This window comes from Pagrus major, chromosome 24, assembly GCF_040436345.1.
Source record: "Pagrus major chromosome 24, Pma_NU_1.0".
Lineage (NCBI taxonomy): Eukaryota > Metazoa > Chordata > Actinopteri > Spariformes > Sparidae > Pagrus > Pagrus major.
Window position 1 is genome coordinate 6,662,664 of NC_133238.1, and position 25,531 is coordinate 6,688,194.

General features: G+C 40.6%; 2 protein-coding genes across 5 annotated transcripts; both read left to right on the forward strand.

The window, feature by feature from the left end:
- Positions 1–1,267: 1,267 nt before the first annotated feature.
- On the forward strand, positions 1,268–13,166 carry rcbtb1 (regulator of chromosome condensation (RCC1) and BTB (POZ) domain containing protein 1). 4 transcript variants are annotated; one of them, XM_073462437.1, is made up of 14 exons: positions 1,268–1,352; positions 1,456–1,485; positions 2,564–2,861; positions 4,190–4,340; positions 4,497–4,663; positions 6,384–6,542; positions 6,628–6,735; positions 6,871–7,013; positions 7,335–7,398; positions 8,641–8,767; positions 8,903–9,029; positions 9,217–9,368; positions 9,477–9,607; positions 10,813–13,166. In XM_073462437.1, the coding sequence occupies exons 2-14, from the start codon at positions 1,469–1,471 to the stop codon at positions 10,951–10,953; spliced, it is 1,785 nt and encodes a 594-aa protein (XP_073318538.1). In that variant the 5' UTR covers positions 1,268–1,352; positions 1,456–1,468; the 3' UTR covers positions 10,954–13,166. The 4 variants fall into 4 exon arrangements, with proteins under 4 accessions (XP_073318538.1, XP_073318540.1, XP_073318539.1 ...); XM_073462439.1 differs by lacking the exon at positions 1,456–1,485 and having other exon boundaries at positions 1,276–1,357; XM_073462438.1 differs by lacking the exon at positions 1,456–1,485 and having other exon boundaries at positions 1,309–1,352.
- A 276-nt stretch (positions 13,167–13,442) lies between these two features.
- On the forward strand, positions 13,443–22,632 carry cdadc1 (cytidine and dCMP deaminase domain containing 1). Its single transcript, XM_073462709.1, has 12 exons — positions 13,443–13,497; positions 13,921–14,057; positions 16,413–16,513; positions 16,674–16,851; positions 16,988–17,291; positions 17,436–17,642; positions 17,729–17,853; positions 18,605–18,654; positions 19,937–20,106; positions 20,420–20,609; positions 22,279–22,327; positions 22,410–22,632. The coding sequence occupies exons 2-12, from the start codon at positions 13,958–13,960 to the stop codon at positions 22,508–22,510; spliced, it is 1,575 nt and encodes a 524-aa protein (XP_073318810.1). The 5' UTR covers positions 13,443–13,497; positions 13,921–13,957; the 3' UTR covers positions 22,511–22,632.
- Positions 22,633–25,531: the final 2,899 nt, after the last annotated feature.

A 25,531-nucleotide genomic window follows, 5' to 3' on the forward strand; every position in this document is an offset into this window, starting at 1 on the left:
AATATTGGCATCGGCCCCAGAAACTGCATATTGGTCGGACCCTAGATATATTGGCTTTTGACAGTGTGAAGGTTGATTTTGGACAGCAGTCAGATTAGTTAGCACTATATATTAATGCAATGACTGCTGTTACTTTAAACAGATGTCAAAATGTGATGTGAGGCGGTGGTTTCTGCAGGATTCTTGTGTATTTTTGTGCCTAATCAGCAAACACATTGTGCGTGTTTTTTGGCATTAGTTCATTCTCCTTCATGTAACTGAACAAAATGAATATGACAAAAGCAGATGAGACACAAGTTATCAGTGTTAAAAATTAAATAAATCAAAATCAATTCATACACAGTAGTTTCATGATTTCGGAAACTGGTGCGACTGAGGGGATGATAATGCATGTCGGGGATCATACGAGATCATAAACATGGTGAGGTTTTTGTCTGGGACAACAAGAGGGGCTTGTGTGAGGAACTAAGATCCTGATCTATTAAGTGGTGGTCAGGTGAACATTTACATTTTGTTTGAATCAGATGCACCCTCTGTATAAAGACATTTGATAAGGTTCAAGCAAATATACTGCATAATCTTAAACATGTGGAATTATCATACTTAGGTTTACTTAGGCCTGTCTAAAGACTGCACTTGTGAAATAAAAAATGAAATAATTTATAGGTTATGTACTCCACAATTGTAAATGTTGGTGTCCTGTTGAGTTTTGTTGTAAACAAACAAACCTCATGTTTACATTCAGTGTCACTCATTAAAATATTTGCAAGGCATTTTTATCATGTATTTTAAACCCTGCGTTGTTTACATCCATGTATACCCGCAGCTGTCTTCTTCTTTGCCTGTCTTTGTTGGCGAATTGCAGCATATCTTTCCTGTTACAGCCACCAATTTGAATAGCATGAAACTATTGGCAGGAGCATGTACTGCATCATCTGCGAGCTGGAGATGTTAAAAAAAATCTGTGTTGCTCCAAAGTGCTTCCAGAGGTCAAAAAGTCCTCAGTGAATCTTTAAGAAGAGCTTCAGGTTTTGGCACTGTTATTTTAGGGCGGTAACTGAAAGGAGGGTTAAACATAAATGCAAAATTGAACAATCACTGATTAAATTAATCAGACAGGTAATTTGTTAAATAATCTGAAACTGTTTCCCCTCTATGTGCTCTCTAAAGTTGCCTTGACGTCCTTGAAATCCCATATTTAGAACGGCTATTTCTCTAATGACCGGAGGGGGGCGTCGAAGCGCACATGCAGCCTCTCCTCTGCCGGGGTACAGGAGACGAAGAAGAACACACTACTTGACGCAGTTTAATCAGGCAGCTGTACTGTCAACAACAACGGGCGAGCGATTTCGGTCGGGTAACTTTCTATCATTTGTTTAAATATTGTAGAAGTGGGTGTTTCATTGATAATGATATTGCAATTGTGTTGCTGTCTGTCTGTGTGTCTTTTCTCAGTTGACTCGTTGTCATGGAGCGGTGCTTTAGGTAGGAAGAGCACAGGAAAACGCTCAACTAAGCTACTAGCTTCTCATGTTTACCATTTGCTTCGGTGCCAGTTAGCTTGCCGGTGCCTTTATTACTCACGTGTATTAATTGAAAGGTTTATTTTAGACGTGGTCTGAAAGGGAGCCGCAGTTTCAGCTCGCAGACAATGTCCCGTGTTGTGTTTTTGATGGTGAGGGCGCCACGCCGAACTCCACTCAATAATTGAGCGATTTAAAAGTCCCCTGCTTGTCGTCTTCAGGACGTGTCTTATCATCTGTGACTCAGTGGCTGTTCTTAATAGTTCAGAGCTACGTTGGTACATCTAGAGCTGGGTTATCATTTAAACTAGTCAAGCCTGGAAATATTACTTCCATCACTTTCAGAATATGCAGTATTATGCAGTTTCGTCGGTCATAGAGAGACAACCATCCATCCTTTATCTATAACTGATCCTTTTGGAGGGTCGTGGGGGACTGAAGGTGATCCCAGCTGACATTAGACGAGACTGTGGGGTACACCCCGGTCACCTGTTCATCACAGGGCTGACAGTCAAACAACCATTCACGGCCTATTCAGAGTCCATCTCTTTGGATTCATAGGGAGTTATATGATCCTATAGTGCTTAATTTAAGTGTTAAGTGAAGTTGGCATGCATCCCGAATTGAATGGCGAATATGATTTTGCAGTGTAATGCGTCATAGCAGCAGAAAGACATCTTTTACATCCACCTATGAGCAAGTATAAATTGAATTGGCAGATTTTGTATGAGGTCTGGTCCATTTCAAGGGCAGTGTAATATGAAGCATAAATCCTTGCTATAATGGATGACTTGTGCTGCTTTGACTGCATGCCATGCCTCATTTCCATGAGCAAGTTGTGGCTTAAACCAGAGATTCTCCATTTTTCTCAAAGTTGAAGAAAATATGTTTTTCTCTCGCAATTATTATTTTGCATGTGATTCTGAGTGCATCTGTCTGGCTATTTTTATACCTTTCAAGTCTGCTGGTCTGTGCAGCCCAGTCTGTTTCCTCTACCTTGTTTCATGTATTCACAAGTACCTCTCATCTTTTTTTGGCAGTGTCAGCAGGGATGATTCTGCTCCCTGCTCCCCGCCTCCTCCAGCATCGTCTTCCCCTCCTTCTCCTCGCGTCCTCCCTTCTCCTCGTCACCCCCCTCCTATCCCTCCCTCCTCTCCGCCGTCAGCCCTGACTCCTCCTACCCGGCGGGGAAGGCTGAGTTTCTCCGGAGCCATGGTGGACGTCAGCAAGTGGCCCCTGTTCTCTCTGCTGAGCACTGAGGAACTGGCCACAATCCGACAGGCCTGTGTCTTTGGAACGTCTGCTAACGAAGCCATCTACATCACACATAGCAATGAGGTAAGGAGGGCCTCTTCCGAAAGTCTTCATTTATCTAAATGTACAGCCTGAAAGTGTCATTGCCACATGCAGGTTGACTTCAAACGAGTCATTGACTTAATCTGTATATTGTTTACCAGAACATGCATAGTATGTCCCCAAAAACGAACTGGTAATAATCTATGTGGTTGCATGATGTGTGCTCCTTGTGCTTTGTTTAGCAGAGATGGTAAACCAAACAGATCCTGATGCAGTTCGTCTTGTGATCCGTTCGTTTAGTAGATAATGGCCTAGTTAAATAGCTGGACTTCTGAAATAACTGACATTTGCAGCCAGAAATAGTATCTGGGCTGTCTTTCATGAAGTTTTATGTTTTATTTCCTGAGAAAGTATTGTAGTTATGGTAGCAGAGGTAAGGTAGTCCACCTTCGCCTTATTACACCTATTGTACGCCTGTTGTTGTACCTGCACCTTTGTATTTATTGTGCTTACCATTACCATCTAAGATTTCTCTGTACCTCTATTGTACTCTTGTTCTTGACAATTCTTGGCAGGTTTATTTGTTCTGCACATACTGGCAGGGATGGAAAGAGTAGTAGAATATCATACTCAAGTCAAAGTACTGTTATTTTAAAGAGATTTTACTTGAGTAAAGTACTCTCTGCAGCTCGGCCCTCCTACAGCTGCAGACACACCAGCAGCCCCTTCTCTGCAGTGGTTTGTGGTTTGGCCTCCTTTTGTCTGTTCTCACACAGTTTATCAGGACCTTTTCATGTGACTTTTGTTTTCACTCTTTAACAGATGCTAATTGAAATGTAACAACACAATACTTGAGTATCATTATGAAGTGAATGTTGAATTCGGAAAGTAATGGCTATAGAATAAGGACACCATTGGTTTTGAGATTGTTTCCCTCTGAACTTTGTTTTCATTATGCTCCTTTGTCTTTTGTTGGGTACCAAATTTCATTGAAAAATTAAGGCTTACTGGTGATTAGAGATAGACTAAATGCATGATTAAATTAACGTTTTGTCATGTGTGGTTGATGGTTGCTACTCTGAGGAAAACCGAAAACACCTTGTTGTCTTTGTGACGGGGGCGCCACAGTTATACCATTTGGAAATGCTAGTGGAGGAAAAGATGTCTGTTTCCACTTTAAGTGCAAGTAAAATAACAGATTTTAAGTATACAAAACACAACTTTGTAACAGTAACAACTGAAGATTAACTGAAGATTAAAAAATGTAAATCAGTTGTGAAGTATCCCCGGCTTAGTGCCACATAGTTGGTCCTCTGGATTTTTTTTAAAGTTCACTTCTCCCTTACTGTGTGTGTGTTATTATTTCCCAGGTATTTGTGTTTGGGTTGAACAACAGTGGCTGCCTCGGCACAGGAGACAGTCTGAGCACCATTGTGCCAAAGAAACTGGACTTCCTGCGGGGGAAAAAGGTCATCAGCCTGAGTTACGGCAGCGGGCCCCATATCCTATTGGCTACTGATGGTAGGTTATTACAAGCTATATAAATCATTTAGTCCGTAAATCATCTACTCATGGCACATCTCTGCTCCTCTCACCTTCTACTGTGTCGGTCAAAGTCTGGATTCACAAGCCACAGATCTTGAGCCACTGTATGTTCTTTGTGTTGATTTGTTGCAGATGGACAGATGTTTGCTTGGGGGCACAATGGCTACAGTCAGGTGGGGAACGGGACCACCAATCAGGTACTGTCCCCGGTGCTGGTCACCGCTAACCTACAGAACAAGAAAGTGAAAGAAGTGGCATGTGGCTCGCATCACTCCATGGCCCTCACTCACGACGGAGAGGTAGCTGTTATTTCACAACTCTACAGTATCATCGTCATTTACTGTTTTGTTTTAATACATTTGTTTGAATACATTTACTGAAATCCACCTGCTAAAACCTGAATGTTTTAAAAAATCATTTTCAGCATCATAAGGCAATTATAATAGGTCAAATATATGAAATAATTAAGTTTATTTATTTTTTTTATTTATTTTTTAAATAACCTTAGGGGTTGAGATAAATGTTGCCATCCCCAAACTTTTGAAAGACACATAAAATGCCATAGAAATTCATTTAAAACACCAGAATATGGCAATATGTTCACTATGAAGCAGGAACAGCATATGTACTAGTGTGTTTGTATGTCACGTTTAGCTTTAGATGTGTCACTTGACTGCCTTGACGTAGCACCTCCTGCTCACCGAGTGTCCAACTAAGCAGCTTATTTTTAACTCCAAGGCATTAAGCTAATTAGGCTGTGTGTGTGGCAAACAGGAAAGGCTCTCACCATGTTTGATGTCACCAACCGCACAGTAGCAGCATTCACAGTGCTGTGTAAACATTGCTTTGTCTGTCTGCATTTTGGAATTATGCATCGTCTCCCCCTACAGTAAATGGAACAGCATAAGTAAACAAGTCATTTTAATGTTGTTTTCTGTGGTGAACAATAGATAGAAATGGAGAAGCCTTTCAGATGATAGTAATCTGATGATTTGGATTCTCTCCAGACAACTGTCAGTTTCAGTGTTTGTGTGTTTGCATTTTTATTTGAGGCTTGTTGGCAGGTCAAAGTTAGATCTATCTTTAAGGAATAGTTTAATATTTTGGGAAACATGCTTATTTACTTAGTTGCCTATACTCCTTTCACAAAAAAAAGGCCACTGACACCCGCTAACATCTGGCTTTCGTCTTCCATGTAATTGTATCAGCATTCACTCCCAGGTAAACTGACTCAGGCTAATATTTGCCACTCTTCGGGCGCGATGCTATGACGTGTGTTGAAGTTAAGGCGGCTGGCTTGTTAATGCTTCTCCATCCGTCTCTGTCAAGCAGAGCTTCAACATCGTCAGTCGGCAGTCAAGAGTTTGAACCGAGACAAAATATAGTTGACCATCGGAGTGGCCTCCGTTCCTGTCAGCTGCCTGATTGGGAGTATATGTGCAACGCTCAACAGAGATGAGAAAAGAAGTGACATGTCTCACTCCTTTGCAACTTCCAATATAAGCTCTGGGAAAAACGATGTGTTTCTTTAATTTGTTAAGCCCTGGCTGTTACTCTGGTGATATGTTGCCCACTGTCTGTTCTGAGTATGAGTTGGACTGGTGGCCAATTCTTACATATTACGCTTTTAACTATTGAATTAATTTGCATATATTTTGATAATTCATTAATTGGTTTGAGTAATTTTTTAAGAATTTTCTTTTCAAAATTCTGTCATTCCAGCTTCTTAATGTGAATGTTTTCTGGTTTCTTTATTCCTCTAACAGTAAACTGAATATCTTTGGGTTGTTGACAAAACAACAGACAGTTGAGGACATCACCCTGGGCTTTGAGAAACTCTGATTAACATTTTGCCATTTTCATCACATTTTACCATTCTAGACAACAAAATTTAGTTAATAACGGATTAATTAATCAGCAATGAAAATAATCAGTAGTTGCAGCCCTAGCAAGAACATGATATAATAATTTTACCATCAGATTTAGACGGTTTTGCATCCCTGTTCCCTGCCCCTCCAGGTCTTTGCATGGGGTTATAATAACTGTGGCCAGATTGGTTCAGGCTCGACAGCCAACCAGCCCTACCCAAGGAAAGTCACCGGCTGCCTGCAGGGTAAGACTTCGGTGGGCATCACATGTGGACAGACCTCCTCCATGGCCGTGATCGACAACGGAGAGGTGAATATGGCCTTACATGAAATCCTAAGTATCCAAGTGAGAAATCTGAACTTAAATTGAAGAGGATAATTTTGTGTGTTCCTAGGTTTATGGCTGGGGCTATAATGGTAATGGTCAGCTGGGTATTGGTAACAATGGAAACCAGCTGACACCCTGCCGCCTCGCTGGACTCCAAGGGCTGTGCATTCAACAGGTAAGACAGCAAGCTAATGCAGTGCTATCTGGTGATATTACTTACGCCAAGGCTGTTGGAAAAAAAATGACAACCATCACATAATTGTCTTTATGCATGACTCACTAATGACTTAAGTGTTCCCTGTTTTTCCAGATTGTATCAGGCTATGGCCACTGCCTGGCACTAACAGATGAAGGGCTGTTGTACGCCTGGGGAGCAAACACATACGGCCAGCTGGGAACTGGCAACAAGAGCAACCACCTCAGCCCTGTACAAGTCATGGCTGACAAAGAGAGGTAGGGGTTTGAGGCAGGGGTGTGTGCTCAAAGCTGATTTTCAGAACAATATTTCTTTGGAGAATAGACAGGCAGGTTTGTTCCCATCCTGTTAAGACTTCAACTTCCTTTTTCCTGTCCTCATTTCCTCCCTCTGTATGTTAATTTCCGCTCCTGGTCTTACAGACTTCAGTGGGCAAAAGTAACTCATCATAGAATTTTCTTGTTGTGGCTAATAATACTACTACTACTAATAATAACAATATTGACGCATAACATTTTATTCTATACTTACTTGAAAAAAAAGCATGCCCATTTGTTAACACATCTCTCATTTAACAGGGTTGTGGAGGTCGCATCTTGCCATTCAACACACACTTCAGCAGCCAAGACCCAAAGTGGGCAGGTATAAATTCAAATTAATCTTGTCTACAATGACCATTTGTGTTTTGTTTCTATGTGAGTGGGTTTGTGTTTTTCCAGCCTTCAGAGCATGAACAGTGCTGTAATATATGAATCATTTTACCAATTTTGACTTGAGATGTTAATTCAGGCAGTGTTATCCATCCCTGAACACAGTTATTAATAAATCAATTACATTTTTTAAAATATTTTTGTCTACATAATTACTCAATTAATTTTGCTCATTATTCAGTGGCACGTGGTTATGTCATGGCCTTAATTTATTCACTTATAATTGGGGGGAGCTGTTTTTTTTTCACAGCTGTTAAACATCCAGCTCAGTACACATCTTGGTCACAGCCAGCGACGGGATAAAATATGGAGTTTCCATGTTTAAAATGTGAAGCCAATGCAGAAGTGGCCTAAGCTCGCATTCTGTCTAATGGCCAGCAGCTCCACTGGTTGCAAAAAGACAGATTGTGATTGACAAGTTGCTACCATGGCACGTCCTCGGGTTCTCAGTCATATCCAATCAGTGTCCTCGCAGGCTTTATCCTCTCCTCGAAATATGGTCACTTCTGGCCCCTGAAAAAACTAAATGCAGACGGCCATAATGTCAAACTCGAGGCTTCAAAAGGGTGGTCCACAGACCAGTGGGTGATGTCACGGTGGATTTACACTTACACTCTTTAATAATGAAAAAATAATCAAAAAAATGACAACCTCAACCTCATAACTCAAATACAAATACATAATTTCTCACAGCAGACATTTCGATTTTTGTCATGGTAGTAAAACCAACATTAACAATGGCTCCGTTCTATTCAAGGGTCCCAGTAAGCCATGATAATGTGACAGTGAACCAGCACGCACACTACCAGGACCCTGAAACTGGAATGGAATTCAGCCATCAATAATTTACTGGGTTCCTACGCAGTGTGGATTTGAGTAACTTTGTAATCATTTCTTGCAACAATCCTCTGGCAATTATTTTGCAACATAAGAGCATAAATACATTTCAATAATTGTATTTTTAAAACCTTTATTTACATAATAATCGTCTGGCTATTTGTACTCAGATGTCAAAAATGGTCTGAAAAATCTACAGAGAGGTCTGGAAAAATTCAACCTTTCATAACAGATGTCATGATGATAAAGGTTGGATCATTACAACTCCCCAGTCTGATTGCATTATACGATGTAGACGTGTACGATTGGGATGCCAGTAACTATGTTTGTCCTCCAGGTGTATATGTGGGGTCAGTGCAGGGGTCAATCCATCGTCATACCACACCTCACGCACTTCACCTACACCGACGATGTCTTCGCCTGCTTCGCCACGCCCTCCGTCATGTGGAGGCTCATGTCTGTGGGTGAGATAGAAAGAGAGAGGGTGTAATCCTCAGCATTATGATTGTCTTTTACTGGGGATTCTGTTTTGAATGTATTTTTTACAACATAATGTTCCTCGCTGACGAAGGCTGATCTTGTATTCTGCTTAATCCCAGAGCCCGATGACTTCCTGACTGTTGCGGAGGCTCTGAGGAAGGAGTTCGACAGTCCAGAAACTGCTGACCTAAAATTCAGTGTTGACAGCAAATACATTCACGTTCACAAAGCTGTGCTGAAGATCAGGTGCGTGTGTTCAAGTGCATGATAGACATAAGCCATCAGTGTATTTTTATGTTCATTTCAACGTACTGCTCACAAGTTCGCTTCAAATTTGGCTCATTATGGCCAGTTATTGATGGCATTGCTTTTTCATCAGGCTCAGTACCATGCCCTATACACCGTATAGATAATGGTCTTTTGTTTGGAGTAGGTGTGAACATTTCCGGTCCATGTTTCGCTCCCAATGGACAGAGGATCAGCAGGAGGTGATCGAGATCGGCCAGTTCTCCTACCCTGTCTACAGGTCCTTCCTGCAGTTTCTCTACACAGACACTGTTGACCTTCCACCTGAAGACGCCATTGGTTAGGACACACGCAGTTGTCATATACTGTTCACTCATTTGTATGGTTTGCAAGGCTTTCTTTCTTTGTCGGGTATTCATAGTCCCATCTGCCTGTGTTGGCATGCAGGCCTGCTGGACCTGGCCACCTCTTACTGTGAAAACCGCCTGAAGCGTCTGTGTCAGCAGATCATCAAGAGAGGAATCACTGTCGACAACGCCTTCACCCTGCTGTCTGCTGCCATACGATATGACGCAGAGGTACAATATACACACACACAGGACACCACAGTACTGGAAAGAGCTGTTCTCACCAAGAACAATCAATATAACAAGAACTATGACATGTTAAAAAAATCTTTCCAACTCAACAGCGATATGATGAATGATAGAATCACTGACAGGCAAAAAACCCATCTGAATTTACAGGGCATCAATTAACTTCATTTAGGGAAATTTCCCCATAAAATAATAGAGATGTAACGATACTAAAAACTAGATAATGTTACGATAAATACATATCACAATATTTAAAAAACAAAACAAAAAAAATGATGACTTGAACGATGTCCTTTAAATAATAAATGAACACATCAGATTTATTATTGGTCTACAATTTGGTTTTACTTCTCACTGGAGGTACATCTGCTTTGTTTCTGTAGTAAAATAAAAGTAGCTGGACATGACCTAAGCATGTGCAAAAAGAAGCCTTTAAATGTCTTTGGCAGTGATTGATTGGACTATGTGCAGTTGCAGAACAATACAGCAGCCAGTAGAAATCCCTCCATTATGATTTCCTAACTGTGTGTTCAGTAACTGTCTGGTGTTAATGGGTTGAGGTTGTGCTTTTCTCCCGGTTGGTTTGTCAAAACAAACAGCCACAGGCGATACCGTCTACAAAACTTCCTCATTCTTCAGTGTAGATTCTCACATCCGTATCATTACAGTTATTTCGATAGTGATCGTCCTCTATGTGGAGCCCTCAGTGCCAGATTTAAGCTACAATGATGATGTTCTGTTTTCTGGAATGGGATGGTGTTCAGCGTAATAAACTGTAGTCTAAACTTTCCATTACTGCTGTCAGAAATCCTCCATTACAGTTTTCTAAATACATTTTGACAATTAGTGGTACTACAGTTCTACACTATTACAGGAGTATTTTTTCCTGGCAAGACAATCAAAAACTGTTTGCCCTCTGTTGTGCAACACCTGTTTTAAAGTTGACCACAGAGTAAGGTGACACCCAGTGTACACATCGTGAACTACAATACAATATTATTTGAGCCTCTATTCTAGAATCGGCTCCTACAGTGTACAGTGTTAATGTGTATTGCTGCTGCAGCATTGTATTCTCCAGAGGGATCGTGTCGGCTTCATCTTTTCTCTTCTGTTCTCTTTATACTACTGAACATTACATTACAGTGTGCATATTCTAATCCTCTCTCATATTATTTGTCTTTTTCAAGGACCTGGAAGTGTTTTGTTTCAGGTTTTGTGTAAACCATCTGACTCAGGTGACTCAGACTGGAGCCTTCTGGCAGGTGGATGGAGCCATGCTCAAGGAGTTTATCAGCAGAGCTAGCCGCTGTGGAGCCTTCAAGAACTGAGTGGTATTCCTGAGTTTTTACAATCTTCTGACACATTGTATGGTTTATGCTGATCACATTCCTAAGAAAAACAAAAGCCCTTCTTTGAAGTGTGGATTTTTATATTTACTGAGGCACATGTTGGCATACGCAGCATCATTTACAAGGTGTTGGCCTGAAATTTAAGCTGCATCATGTCATCTGAATTCAGCACTTTGGCCCATTCCTGTGGAGTCACTTGACAAAGTCATGGCGCCTTTATTGTGTCACACTGCATCGTATCTTTACATGCTGTATGTTTACTTGAATTTTATGTTTGTTTTCTCGGCCAGCGCACGCATGTCCTGATAGATCCTCATCTTACTTATGAAAAAGTTAACATGGGAGACCAAAGACCCTAGTTCAGAATCTAGTTCAAAGAACAGTCGGTGTCTTTGTGAATGAACTGAAAGAGAAGCTCTGTTGAAGAGGCTCAGATATCTGACTGTATGAACACTGTACTGAAACACATCTTTGAGTTACATTCCATATCTATCATTTTCAACTTGTGGTCTTTGTGCTCAGGCAAGTAGCGCTCGGATGTGTTGAACCTTTAAATCTAAGCCTTTGAGTTGATAACTAGTCCAATCCGGAGGCGTCAACTCAAACAATTGATCCAGCTCCTACTGTGGGTTGTTATGGTTCACTTGGCTTGTTCTTGTATTTGTTCCTTTAGCTGGAATACTGTACATTTTGGAGGCTCAAAACCACTGTGGGATGTTTAATATTTACCTTTTTATACTCAAGTTTGTTTTCTTTTGGTATGTTCATTCTGTCTCACTTAAATTGTTGCTCTACGGCACTTTAAAAAACTACATTTACTTCTTCTTTACATTCACTAAAATTAATAATAATAAGGTTAATAGTTCAAATCATTTAAAGCTACTACAAGGAACTTCGATTATTTGTTGATTCTGGCGATGATGATGACGATGATGAAACAAAGTAAACTTGAACCACCGGCCTACAGAGCAGCTTCTCTCCTCAGGCTGTGAGACTCCTCTATTCATCCTCAGCAATCTGCCATAAAAAAAAAGTTTTAATTTTATGACTTAATTAACCTGGATAAATCAGAATCCGGTCCGTTAAGAATAACTTTGATAATAAAAAAATGGCCAATCTTCTCACTTGCGGTCTTGTTTACGGTCATGTAGAGGTATCAGTATTAAATTTAGTCTGTTTCATAACTATCTAAATGTTCCTTGTAGTACGTTGATGATGGATGGAAGACTAGCAATTTTGAGTTACAAAAGAAACAGGCAACATTTCAGGCACTTTTACGTTAATAGCAGCTTTTTTCCTTCTTTTTAAGTGTAAAAGATGTTAAATGTATCTGAGGCAGGTGGTCTTTATATTTCAAGAATTACCTTATTTTCCTTCTGACTCTGGGACCTTCGACAAGTGTTTTCATCTGTTTGTGTTTGCTAATGTTACTGGGGTAAATGCAGAGTAACAAACAAACAAACAAGGAATGCAGCAAAGCAAAATGAGTACTTCCTCGGTCATTTATCACAGTTTGTGCAGGTTTTATCTGTATATACAGTGAAAATGCAATGCACTGAAGACACTGCAAGCTAAAGCAATATGAACACAATACGATATGCTCTGTAGCAATCCCTGAGCTGCTTTGTTTCTATTCTGTTAGTTTGAGCTTACTATGACCAAAGACTGCCTGCAGGTCCTAGTTTCTGAGATCAGTTTCTGTTCCCTTTTTTTGTTTTTTTTTATTTCTTGATGCTTGAAAGAGCCCTTTTTAATCTGGCTTGGTCGTGAAAAGGATATTTGTTCATTATACAAGCACAGTTTTGTTCAGGTTAGAAACCATGACATATGCTTTGAGGTTAGGTTTCTGTGGCAATTAATGCTTGACTGGAATTACGAGCAGGTTTACAGTTTTCCTCTTGTGTTATATGAAAAGCAAGCTGGAAAAAAAATACAAATGTTTTGCTCACTGTATTAAGATAAGAATATATATTTTTAACGTGCTTTGTTAAGCTTTTATTTACATAGGACAAGTTGATCAATATGCTGATAGTTTGGTTAAAATTGAACTTTAGCATAGCGGGTTACTCCAGAGCATTACAGTGGGTGGATTTGAATGACTGTTTCCTTTTTCATGTTATTTTACTTTGCCTTTTTTACCTCTAGTTATGGAATGAAATGTTCTGTGAATAAATAAATAACTCAAAACCCTTCTCTGTTTCCATATAATGAATATTTTTTCATTAAAGTAGACTTTTATATCATGCTTATTTGTCATTAGATTGTGTGAATTATTCCTCCTGCATTTAATTTTGTGTTATATAGTGAAGTAGTTAACTGTTAATAGGGTAATACAAGCAGCAGACGTATGATACATGACTGCAGTAGTGTGCTGCCACCTAGTGAAACACTTGGGTAGTTTGTAAATACTGCTTTCGAGTCGTTGCCCCGCCCTGTTGTGTACGTCAGAGGGTGTTACGGAAGTAACCCGGAACTCTGTCAAGTTACAGTGAGTTAACATAGCAGAAACAGAACAGAACAGAAGTAAGTACAATTCTCCTTTGAAATAAGATACTGTCAATACCTGGGCAGGACGTGACATTAATAATATCGGACTACATAGAGTAACCTCAAGATATCGACTTCAACTGTAAGTGTCTAGCTGTCCTATTTAGGGGACTTGTAGCTTAACGCTAACGCTAGTTGTTTGCTAGCTTACATTTCTAATTCGTCATAGAAAAAAAATTGGAAGTAATATCAAAAGAATAAACCGACATATATCTTTTTATTAATATCACATATTATGCTCTGAGTGCAACTTGCGTTTGTTTCTTCTGCATATAACCACTTTGGTTCGTCCGCCGGACTTTTATTTTGAAATGCTTGATCGGAAATGGCATTAGGTTGACACTGTACTAGATTACTGTTAATTCTGCTTGAACTACCTTGTCCCTGTGTTATTGGAAGCCGGAACGCAATATTATTTCTTTAGCTGGAGAATTGGATGGAAGGAGGCGACACACGGAACCGAGCCGACCCGGGCGAGATGAGGCCAGGTCGAGACACGAGAGACAGCAGCACCCAGACTGACAGTAAAGTACAAGGTGAGCCAGATGGAAAGAGTTCATGTTGTAATGGGTTAGCTACATAGGTTTCTATTCAGTCCTGTCATAAAACAGCTGATTAATGATAAAGATAGTTCACCAGTACAACCTCACGTAGCTACCTACGACTTATCTAAGAATATTAATGGCAGCAGTGCTCCAATAATCATCATGGTACTCTTAGAAAGATGGTGCAAAGGGATGATCACATTATCATGGTTATTTCAAACGCTGTCCTGCTGGAAGTATCCTCCTTCTTGACTGTGAGATGTTCCTTTAGGCACTTATACAAGTATGAGCTGTCAGTCACCATCACAAGGCAAGCAAATATCAGAAAGGATCACTCATAATTTGAGGCAGACATGTATGTTTTGATCAAATGTCGAGTACTTTATGCATTTTGAAATTGTAAATCCAAAACCCATCCAGCCACATTGAAAATCTCAAATATTGTCACGTAAACCTGGAAATAAGATGAAGTTTGAGGATTCAAAGTCAATTTTACAAGTCAAATTGTTATTCTAACTAAAGAGGGCCTCTCTCAATATCAAATCATGCCCAGACATGCCTGATCGAAGAGGGCCTGTACCTCAAAAACTGTTTTCAGAAACCAGCTCAGTTGTATCCAGAGCACGATCAGGCAGACCCAAAGTGACCACACCATCAAAATAGCTATACATTAAGTTTAGATCCATGAGAGATAGAAAAGCAGCTTCATCACAGATCAAGACTTTGCTACTTGTCCTCTGAGTCTTCATTCTTTATTTATCAATTTCTAAAACAATTCTAAGTGCTGGATGAGAGGTGAAACGTCTTCAAGAAACTGAAAAGTCATAATACATGAGAGATGTGACATTTTTTATCATGATAGGACAAGAAAGAGTGAAAGGGAATGAGGAGAGAGTGAGTGGGGATGACATGCAGCAAGGAGCCACAGGGTGGTTTTGAACCCTGGGTCACTTGCAAGGACACAGTCTCTGTACAGAGCGCACATGTTCTACCAGTTAAACAACTGGGGCACTCCAAAAATGTCATGTATTTTAACATGTCGTATAGTGTCTGTCAAACTAGCAAAGACAGTCTGACACAGTTTCATAGTTTTTCCAGTGGTTCACTTGTAACCTGTACCCTAAGTACTTAACTCTGAACAATCCTGACACAATTAAAGGTATTTAACATTTATAAAGGAGAGGTTCTAGTTGTTCAACATATTTCAGTGTTATTAATCATGAGTCATGTGCTTTACTCATTCTGCCACAGTGTAGCAGATGTTTCAGTAGTGTAGCATTAGTTGTAGCAGCAGCAGTAGTAGCATAAGCAGGGGTGTGGAGTATAATAACACTACTTTGACATTTTTTAAGTGAGGGGATGAGGAATCAAACCCCTGACCATGTCATTATGAGCCATGTGTTTTACCCTCTTTGCCACAGAGCGGCAAGCAAAACCAGAGTTGTAATAGATCTTACAATCGACCATGTGTTTGCTTATTTTGTAAATATGTTGGAACTTTTGCTTGAAGTGGAGAGATGGGGAAGCAAACCAGTGACCATGGCCTCATCAGACATGTGCATTATCCTCTTTGTCGTGGAGCGGCAGCTATAATCACAGTCTGCTGTGGGTCTCAAATAGGGCTGCTCCACTTCTACTAATAGTAGTTCTGCACAGCGCCACCAAACACAATTGTAAAAGCTGTAATAGTAGTGGTAGTATTGAAGGCTGAAGTAGCTGTAGTAACAGTAACAGTTGTAGTAGTGGTAGTAGTACAAGTTGTATAAAGGCTGTAGTAGTTGTGGAAGTCACAGTAGTTATAGTAAAGGCTGTAATAGTAACCGTAGGCGGGATTCGAACCACCAGCCTTGTGATCATGTACCTCCCATTCATTGTCTATGGCAAAATTTTATGAAAAAACTTAATATTTTAAAAAATTACAGTAGATATAAAAAGTTTAATACAAGCAGACCGTTCCTAAAAGAGGTGTTATTTCTGCAGCTGAAGGCATGCAGGAGCCGAAAGGTGCCAAAGCGCGTACGGAATCGGCGTCCACATCCTCACTCATGATACCACAGTGTTTGAAACCAGTAGTTAAACATGGTGGTGGGAATATTGAAGGCTGGGGGTGTTTTACGTACTCTGGAGTTCACTACAACGTGACCAAGAAAAAGTACCAATCCATCCAAATACTAAGATATTCTGAAATTCAGACATTGAGAGTTTCACTCATGCTGATAATATCATTTGTAATGAAAAAAATGTATTACATTCAATACAAATGCAAAAAAAATGTATCTTGACTACCTTTGTACAAAGGCATTTTGGAGACAAACATTGACAAGATAACTGTTCACTCTCCTCCAGGTCATGGCCCCAGGTTATCAAAGGTAAACCTGTTCACCTTGTTGAGTTTGTGGATGGAGCTGTTTCCACAGGAGCAACCTGAAGAGGATGACCACAGTCAGGTTAGCGTACAAACACACAAATGCATCATCTACAATGAAATAATGGGTCAATCTTCCACTTCACCTACTGCACACTGAGCATGCACAGTGAGTTATAGTAGTGGACTCCATACCAGTAGTTCTTTCTATGAAGTAATAGTTAGAATCTGCTCTCTTCCAGATCCGTGGGATGGGTCTGGTGGTGGTGCGGGACAGTAAGGTGCTGGGACTCCACTGCTCAGGACCTGAGCTCCACGCAGGACAAGCGGCCATCATCCAGCATGGCTCCTGCCTGACTGACTGTCAGCTGTACTTCTCTAGGAGACCCTGCGCTACCTGCCTCAAGATGATCATCAATGGTGAGGAGAGAGGGAGGCTTTAGATGGATGACATAGGGATTATCAGACAAAAACAATGAGGTTGAGATATTAAATTAATGGCCTGCTGGGAAGTTACTGGAAACAAACACTGATGATGCTGTTTGCTCCTCTCCAGCTGGAGTCAGTCAGATCTCCTTCTGGCCCGGAGACCCTGAGGTCAGCATGCTGAGGTCCGCCCCTCCAAACCAGCCAAACTCTCACTCCCACAGTCCACCTGACTGCATCACGGAGGAGGCCGCGCTGGACGCCGTCGCAACGGAGAAGCTGAAGTCCAACAGCCGACCTCACATCTGTGTGCTGCTGCAGCCGCTGGCTCCAGGCCTGGCCCAGTTCGTCAATGAGACGTCCAGAGAGTGCGATTTCATGGAGAGAGTGACTGATGATGAACCGGGGCTGAGCACGCAGGAGCTCTTCAACAGGTGCACTACTATGCCTGCCTTCGCTGTTGCAGCAATAGTATGACTCTGTGATTCTATAATGATTTTAGTTGTGATTTTAGTCATTAATATGTTAGTTTTTCAAGGGCATGAGCCAGACAATGAGAAATTCTCCCTGCTTTCCAGAGAGCGGATGCGACACTTGAAGTATTTGTCCAGACAGTTCCTGGTCGAGACGTCTCGGCAGCACCGGAGCATTTTGACCCGAATGGGTCAGGAGAACTTCTGCGTGGAGCCGTACTTCTCCAACCTGAGAGACAACATGAGAGAGCTGGTGGAGGTTCTAGCTGCAGTGGCTGCCGGGGTGCCGCAGTCAAACTACGGCTTCTACAGGTTAGTAACACTCACAGTTCTTAGGTTTTTGCGCTTCCCATCCATAGATGGTATTTGTTGTTGATTGTGTTGTTCCTGTGACTCAGGGAACAGCAATCCAGCCCGGAGCCATCACCTGCCAAGCCTTTACTGCCTTCTCATCATGAAGGACTGTCCCAGGAAGAGGCTCGCCATTGCGTCATCCAAGCCAGGCTGCTGGCTTACAGAACAGGTCTGATTGTTTTTTTCACCAAATTCTTCACACTGCTCAATTTGGTTAAGCATATCAGTACATATCCTGTTGCAGGGCAGACTCAACAAAAAGAGATCAAAACACTAAAAACTGCAAACATGTGGCTAGAAATAAATTAAGGGTCATTACATGATAACTTTTCCCAGTTCATGTCATGGATTTTCTCAACAAAAAAGGAAAAAAGGACTCCAAATTTAATTTTTTTAATACTTTTCACTTTTAATGTTAGTTGCATACTAGATGATGGCATCTTGTTCTCTGTGTGTTGACACAATATTAACCTTAGTTCCTTAGCTCAATACCCACATTATTTCATAATTTGAAACTTAATTTAACAAATCAAAAACGTACAGTCCAACACTGCAATCAAAGGAAAATGAAATAAAAATCTGAGTCGCTAATGAGTAATAATAGTGTTTGTCAAACTGGAGAGCAGTTGGCAGGTTTGTCTGGATGACACGTCGCTCCAGTCACCGTTTGGTTTAATTATACAACACTGTCAAATTGTGGTGCTAAACTCCCAAGCAAGTATGCTGTTAGGGTAGTTTGAGTCACTGACTTCTCTATGTGAGTCTCTAGGCAGCTTATTCTCAAGTCTTTAAAGGGTGAGGCAACAGCTCCTGCCTGCAGGACATCTTCCAGAAAGGCACACTTAAAGGTCACAATTTTAAACATCTGTCACTGTCATCTGCCAGTTTTCTTACATGCAAATCTGTCATTTTCATTCCAGAGGACCCTAAAGTGGGCGTGGGTGCTGTTATTTGGGCCAAAGGACAGTCGGTGAGCTCTCCTTTCTACGCTTTGCTTGTTCTGATAACTGTTTCAGTGAGGAGGCGCTACAGGGGCACTGGATGGTTAAAACTGACAGCAGCCTTATATAGATCAGCCTTTTTGTTCAACTCAAAATGGGATCAAATAAATCCAGTTATGGCTGATTGTATTACTGCATTGATGTTTTTAGTGTGGGTGGACAGAGTGTGCTGTCCCAAGCTAATAGCTTTTGACAAATCCCTCCAGTTAGCTTCCATGCTATGATAGGAACATACCCTTGACTCAATTAACACACAAGTGTCCTGATAGAACACCGAGTCCTTTTTTGTGGTAGTGATTGTGTTTATTTAAAACAGACTTTGATGGATCGTCTTTTCACAGCGAATATTTAAAAGGAATAGTTAAACATTTTGAGAATTGCAAACCAATACTTTTTTTGCAGAGAATTTGATGGTCTGTTTTAATAAGTGAGCTTTAGAGCTGGTTGTAGGTAGGCAACTAATAATTAGTGTTGATTTAAAGGATAAGTCCACCCAAAAATGAAAATTCATCAGTCATTATCTGCTCACCCCCTTGCCCGTAGAAAGTTGGATGACGTTTTGTAGTCCATAAAAAAATTCTGGAGCTTCGCAGCATTCTCCTAAAGAACTGAAGTAGATGAGGACTTCAGCATTCACCCACACATTCATACGCTGGTGGCAGAGGCTACCATGTTAGGTGCCACCTGCTCATCAGGAGCAGTAACTATTGATACGCACTCACAAACCAAGTACACCTCAACATGTACGCCGCTACAGCTGCCCCACAGTGAAGGCTTAAAAAAGGGTGTAAATAACATCTTTTCAAATCGATTTGATGGGATTTTTAGTTGTTTTTTTACTTTTTTACAAGTCACAGTCTACTCTCTACTATTGGCATGGAACATTTAATAGCTGACAAATTAACCGATCAATTGCTGCAGCTCTACTTGTGTATTCTTTTTACCTTTGGAGAAAGTCAAGCTAGCTGTTCTCAACTGTTTCCAGTGTTTATGCTAAGCTTCATATTTAGCTGAGAGACATGAGAATGGTGTTGATCATCTAATCTGACTCTCGGCAAGTAAACAAACAAGCATATTTCCAGAAACTTGATAGAAGATAAAATAATATTGTTACCATAGAATGAGGGAATGCTTATACTGTGCGCTCAATTAAGTGTTGTATAACAGGTCCAACAGGTGTACCACATTGTTAGCTGCATTCCTTTTCTCACTGATGTTGATGAAGCATTTTGACCTGCCCTCTTGTCCCAGGCTAGCAGTGATAGAACTGGGTGTCTGTACCTTGTGGGCTGCGGGTACAACGCTTACCCGGCAGGCTCACAATACGCCGAGTACCCCCAGATGGACAACAAACAGGAGGACCGACAGAGACGCAAATACAGATATATTGTCCATGCAGAGCAGAACGCCCTCACCTTCAGGTCAGATATGGCTGTGTTTACACGGACCCTAATATTCCAATAATAACCAGAATAAACGGACAAAAAATTTACAGTCTAACTCTACTGCAAATAATCAATGGGCGGCATAACCAGAAAGCATCTATACACATCGATGAACTAAATACACATCTTTATCGGATTACTTTTTAACATCCATGTAAACTGTCAAGTTAAAATGATTTAAATCGGATTGAAGAAATATATTAATATTGTCCTTACATGGACAATAGATGTGAATAATACCATCACAAAGTCTCCTCTAATTCTGAAGTGTTCATTCTGATGCTTTTAGGACTCGAGACATCAAACCAGGAGAGCCCACCATGCTGTTTGTAACTAAATGTCCATGTGACGAGTGTGTCCCGCTGATCAGAGGAGCAGGCATCACACACATCTACACCACCGACCAGGACAGGGACAAGGACAAGGTGGACATTTCTTACCTGAGGTTCAGCAGCCTGAAGAACATCAACAAGTACATAGTGAGTACATGGAGTGATGGAAGCAGTTCTTCTTGCTTTATCCAGTATTATTTTAGTTTACATCTACTATAAGGAATGGAAGTTTCAGCGCATTCTAGGACGGAATCGCCATTTTTGGAGGAAAGAGTATTATCTGTCACTGTCCTCAGTCATTTGTCATGTGCCGATCGTTAATCATCAGATATGTATAAAGTAAGCGAAGTGACTAATTCCCATTAAAAGAGATGACAAAGGAGCAAAATATATTACAAAGTTAGTTTCTGCAAAAGTCGGCTCTTAAAAACAAGAAAAAAGAGATAACATCTGCGAAATATTACTTAAAATAGGCAAAGTTATCTGCCAACAGATCAAGAAAGGTTCACTTGTCAGGATTTTTTCAATCAAGTAAAAACATCTAGTCTCAAAGAACACACAGACATTAAAATTAGTGCAAAACTAGTGTAAGACGAATGTAAAAATTCTTATCTCAACATGTAGAATGTGCTTAAAATAAGCAAACGCTAGTGCTGTTGTCTTGAAATAAGACTATACAGTATGTGAAAGATATTTATATATCAAAACCAGTACAGCTACACTGAAATCAGGTATATTACTGTAGATACAAAGAGAAATCAAAGTAAGTAGATGAATGTAGACAAGTAAAATGCTTTAAAGTTTCAAAGAAAGGTACAAAGGCTCATTTAACAGTCACTTTACAAACCCAGAGTTGTAGAAGGAAACGTGAGTTGAAGTCCCTTTATGCCACATAAGGAAAAAATAACGTAATGGTGGAGTGTTGAGGAGTTCAGGAGTGTCACAGCCTGAGGAAAGATGCTCCGTAGTCTGGTGGTATGGCAGTGGGTACATAAAAACTGCCTGGTAAGAAGAAATATCTTATCAAAAAACAAGCATATACTGCTTTGATTTACTTAGATTCTGCTTTTTGCAGTGGAGCTAGGGTTTGATAATGTTATGCTAACTGAATGCTAACAAAACATCAGTTTATCATGTATAATAAATCTACTGGTATCTAGCAAAATGAAACACACAACATCAGCTTGCCTTTGTGCCTGACTGCACACTGTGACCTCTCATGTTTCAAATCGTATTCGATATGTTTTGTATTAGTTCAGCAGTTCGCTTTGAGGCATTACAGAAAACAGCCAGCGGAGGGCGCTCTTACCATGATAGACACAGCTTCTTACTGTGTGATACATAATATCATGTAGCCGACATGACTACTAAAATGTCTTCAACGACCTACCTATCTCCACATCTATCAGAAAGTGACATTTGAAAGCTGTACACACATTTACTCTTCTTGGCCTCAGTCTGGCACTCACAAGTTAAACTTACACAGAGTTGAACAGGTTGAGACTACCTCAGTAGATGGGGGTCAGTATCCTCCACCTACACCACCACTGTATCTATTTCTATAGGTACAGTCAAGTTTAAGGCATTGAAAGGTATTGAGACTTCTCCGAGGTAAATTTCTACTCTCAGGCTTTCAGTGCTAGAATGTGAGAATCTGTTCAAAAGGAAGACATATATTAATGTATTCTGTTACATATTGAAATCTTCTTTGACTCAGCAGCTTTTTGATGTGTTGCTCTTGATGTCTGGTGCAGTCGAGGAAAAGTAGATACAGATTTCCCCACCTCGGAGAATCTGACATATTCTGTCTTCACAGTGGCAGAGGAGCCCTTCAGCTGGCTCGCCGTCCTCTCCTCACCACGCCAGTAAGTTCCAACTTATTATCCTTATATCTTCTGATGTGCCATTTTTGTCTCGTGTTGTAACAGGTAGTGTCTCTTTTCCTAGATGGCTGTGTTGGGAAGCACAGCAGGCAGACTGATCCGGAGAGCCACAGCAACAAGAAGCTGTGCACCAACAGATCCCACGACTCACCTACTGTTAGCTGAACATCGGCCACAGATGGACTGACAGATAAATGAAAATACCAAAAACCACAGAATAATGTTTTAGCACACAGATTCGACATTTAATTGCTGCATCAATACAGTTCGGACTGTGAGGAATCTGAGCTGAGATTGGTTTTGTGAATCATGTCTTTTTGAGAGACTGATTATTGGTCAGTCCTCCGAGGGAGGACAGACCAACAGCAGTTCAAAATGGGTAAAATCAACACCTGAAAGGCTATATGTGAACAACCAGGGGCTGCTAGTCTTGGGTGATTCCTTCCTCTTTGTCTTCCACCTCTGTCTGCTGCCTGTATCATCCACCAAATGATAACCCACTAGGTCAAACGGCAGCCAAAGAATGCCGCGTAGGGCCTGATCTCTACAACACGAGCCTTGCTGAGACCCCAGTCCCTCCCTTCTCAGAGACGCTCCCCCTGTTAGTTATCCCTGCTGTTTGCTACCATGCTACTTCTCATTTATGTGAGTGCCATGGCATCAAATATGATGGACCCAAAGCTCTGTGTGGAACCAGTACCATTGATTGGATAAAATATGGACGGAACTTCCAGGCCTTGAAAAGTGAAGCCAATGCAGAAGTGCTTTAAACCTGCTTTTTTTTTTAAATGGCCAGCAGGGGACGACTTCACTTGTTTCAAAAACAAGTCAGGTTTTATGTAAGCATACATAAGTTTTATGAGAAAGTGCCCCTACCAATTACTTGATTTAATACCTCAGTAAACGCTTTCCTAATGAAATTATGGTCTCAGTCTCTGGTTTTAATGCTTATTGAATACAGGATGATGTCAATTTTGTAAGTTATGTTCACATTTAGGGTAAAATAGATGATAAAGCAGGGTAAGCTTTAGGGCGTGGCTACCTAGTGATTGACAAGTCGCTACCGCGGCCTGTCCTAATGTTCTCAGTCAGTTCCCATCAGGATATCCTCCCCAGCTCCACCTTCTAATCAAGATATGGTCACCAAGATGGCAATGGCCATAATACCAAATTCAAGGCTTCAGACAGTAGTCCACAAACCACTGATGTCGGTGGATTTACACTTGACTGGGACATAAGTGTTTTGTTATATATACCATTGTAGGCAAAGTAGTAATTGGAAATGTATCAGAAGCTGCCACAGCTCTTGACACAACTTCGGTATGTGGGCTGCTAAGCCTGGCAAAGAGAGAGGGAGGAAGCTAGACATGTAGAATCTGGATGATTGTTCTACAGACTCACTGTGATTATCTAGTTACGCGCTAGCGAACCTGTCTCCAGAATGACCACCCCCCCTTTGGGTGAAAACAAACGCTGTCAAAGTGCTGGCGCCAGACTGAAAAAAGCTAGTAGTGACATTCCTAAAAGCCGCTGTGTTTCATTTTTCACGAGAAACTATAAAAAATCCCAAAGGTCATGATTTTATTTGAATGAAGGGCAGTTGATGGCTCTGCTTCACCACAGCGACGTGATTAGATTACAATAGAGTCATATCGGACAGATTATATAACGGCAACATTAAGAGTCTTACTGACAGAAAAGATGATAGATGACATAGAAATGACCTGGACATTTAATAAGGAAGCTGTGTGTGTCAGGTTCGTCCACATTGATGGAGACTGGGACTGAAAGCACACTCATCAGCCACTATGTCTGTATTTCTTTCTCTGTAACGACATACTGAGAACAACATAATATAATTGCTGTCCTGACTGGCCATAGTGTTTCGGACCCTAATAACTAAAAAGGGTTACATAGGGTTTCCTTATTTTATGCTGTTAATTTAGAATTTGTATTGACTGCCATTTAAATTAGAAGGCCTGTTTTCACCCAAAAGGGGGCGGGGACGTGATGCAAGGGCAGAGTACCTGGATGGGTTGATCTTATCTATGGATGGATGGATGGATGGATGGATGGACAGATGGATGGACAGTATGAATGGGTGGATGGACAGTATGGATGGATCAGTGATGAGAGAGGTAAAGAATGCATGAGGACAGTTTGAACTGAATGGGAACAAGAGAGGGAAATAGGGATACCACAAAAATAATATCTTTAAAATAATAATACAAAGTGTGATATTTGGATTTGTTCATGTTATTTAATTTTTATATAAATAGTGAATAGTTTATTTAAATGGTGTAAGGAGTATGAATGTAAAGACATTAGTACTACGTGTGTGTGTATGTCAGGTTACCTCTGTTCTCTAGGATGAGACTTGAATGAGGTCTAAAAGAAGTGCAGATACAACACTGTAGCATCTCTGTGTGCGCTCTGTGTGAAAGGTTGTTGCTGTGAGATCATTTTATTTGGGACTTTATTACAGTTTTATTATTTTTAATTTGATGTGGACTGAAGCAGAATGCACTGTTTGCATCTCAGGCTTGAATGAAGGTAAATAAATCTCTTTCAACATAAATCAAGCAATCGTAATATTTCACAGTGATATGAAGGTGTTGGATTAAATGTGACGTGAAGCAGCTTTAACAAAGAAGGAAGTTGATTGCACAGCTTTACCGGGGTGTCGTTATTTTCATGATTTATTCACAGTGTTAAGGAGTTCTGTTCGTTTCCAGCCTTAATTTTCTGCACGAGAACCTGTTCCAATCGCATTGTGTGTCATATGTTTTTCTGTAAGTACAATAGCACTCCGTTAAAATGTTTCTGTAACTGAGGTCCAAATCACAGAGGAAGACAGCAAACCTAACAATATCAAGCCAGAAAACATCATGTGCTTTTGTGTTTAAAGACCGTTTTAATTATCTTTCAAGGTGGATGTGCTGAGATATAGATATATATACACAAAATGTAAATAAAGTTTTTAAGAAAATGCAAAAAGTTTCTGTACGCTGTAGGAGTGAATGATCAACATCACTTATTACACACCTGTAAACAAGTGACAAATGAGCACACACACACACACAGAGCGTGCATTCCCATCCTTTTATTTGTTGTGAATGTGGTACAATAGCATCGATGTGGGGAAAAAAAGTGGCTGCTTTCAGAGAGGACACTGGGAAGATAGTG

Coding starts and splice junctions, on each gene's coding strand:
- cdadc1 (XM_073462709.1), top strand. CDS start 13,958: ATGGAAGGAGGCGACACACGGAACCGAGCCGACCCGGGCGAGATGAGG. Junction 16,852..16,987: donor CCTCAAGATGATCATCAATG/GTGAGGAGAGAG, acceptor GCTCCTCTCCAG/CTGGAGTCAGTCAGATCTCC. Junction 20,107..20,419: donor CAGAACGCCCTCACCTTCAG/GTCAGATATGGC, acceptor TGATGCTTTTAG/GACTCGAGACATCAAACCAG.
- rcbtb1 (XM_073462437.1), top strand. Junction 4,341..4,496: donor TATCCTATTGGCTACTGATG/GTAGGTTATTAC, acceptor GATTTGTTGCAG/ATGGACAGATGTTTGCTTGG. Junction 4,664..6,383: donor CCCTCACTCACGACGGAGAG/GTAGCTGTTATT, acceptor CTGCCCCTCCAG/GTCTTTGCATGGGGTTATAA.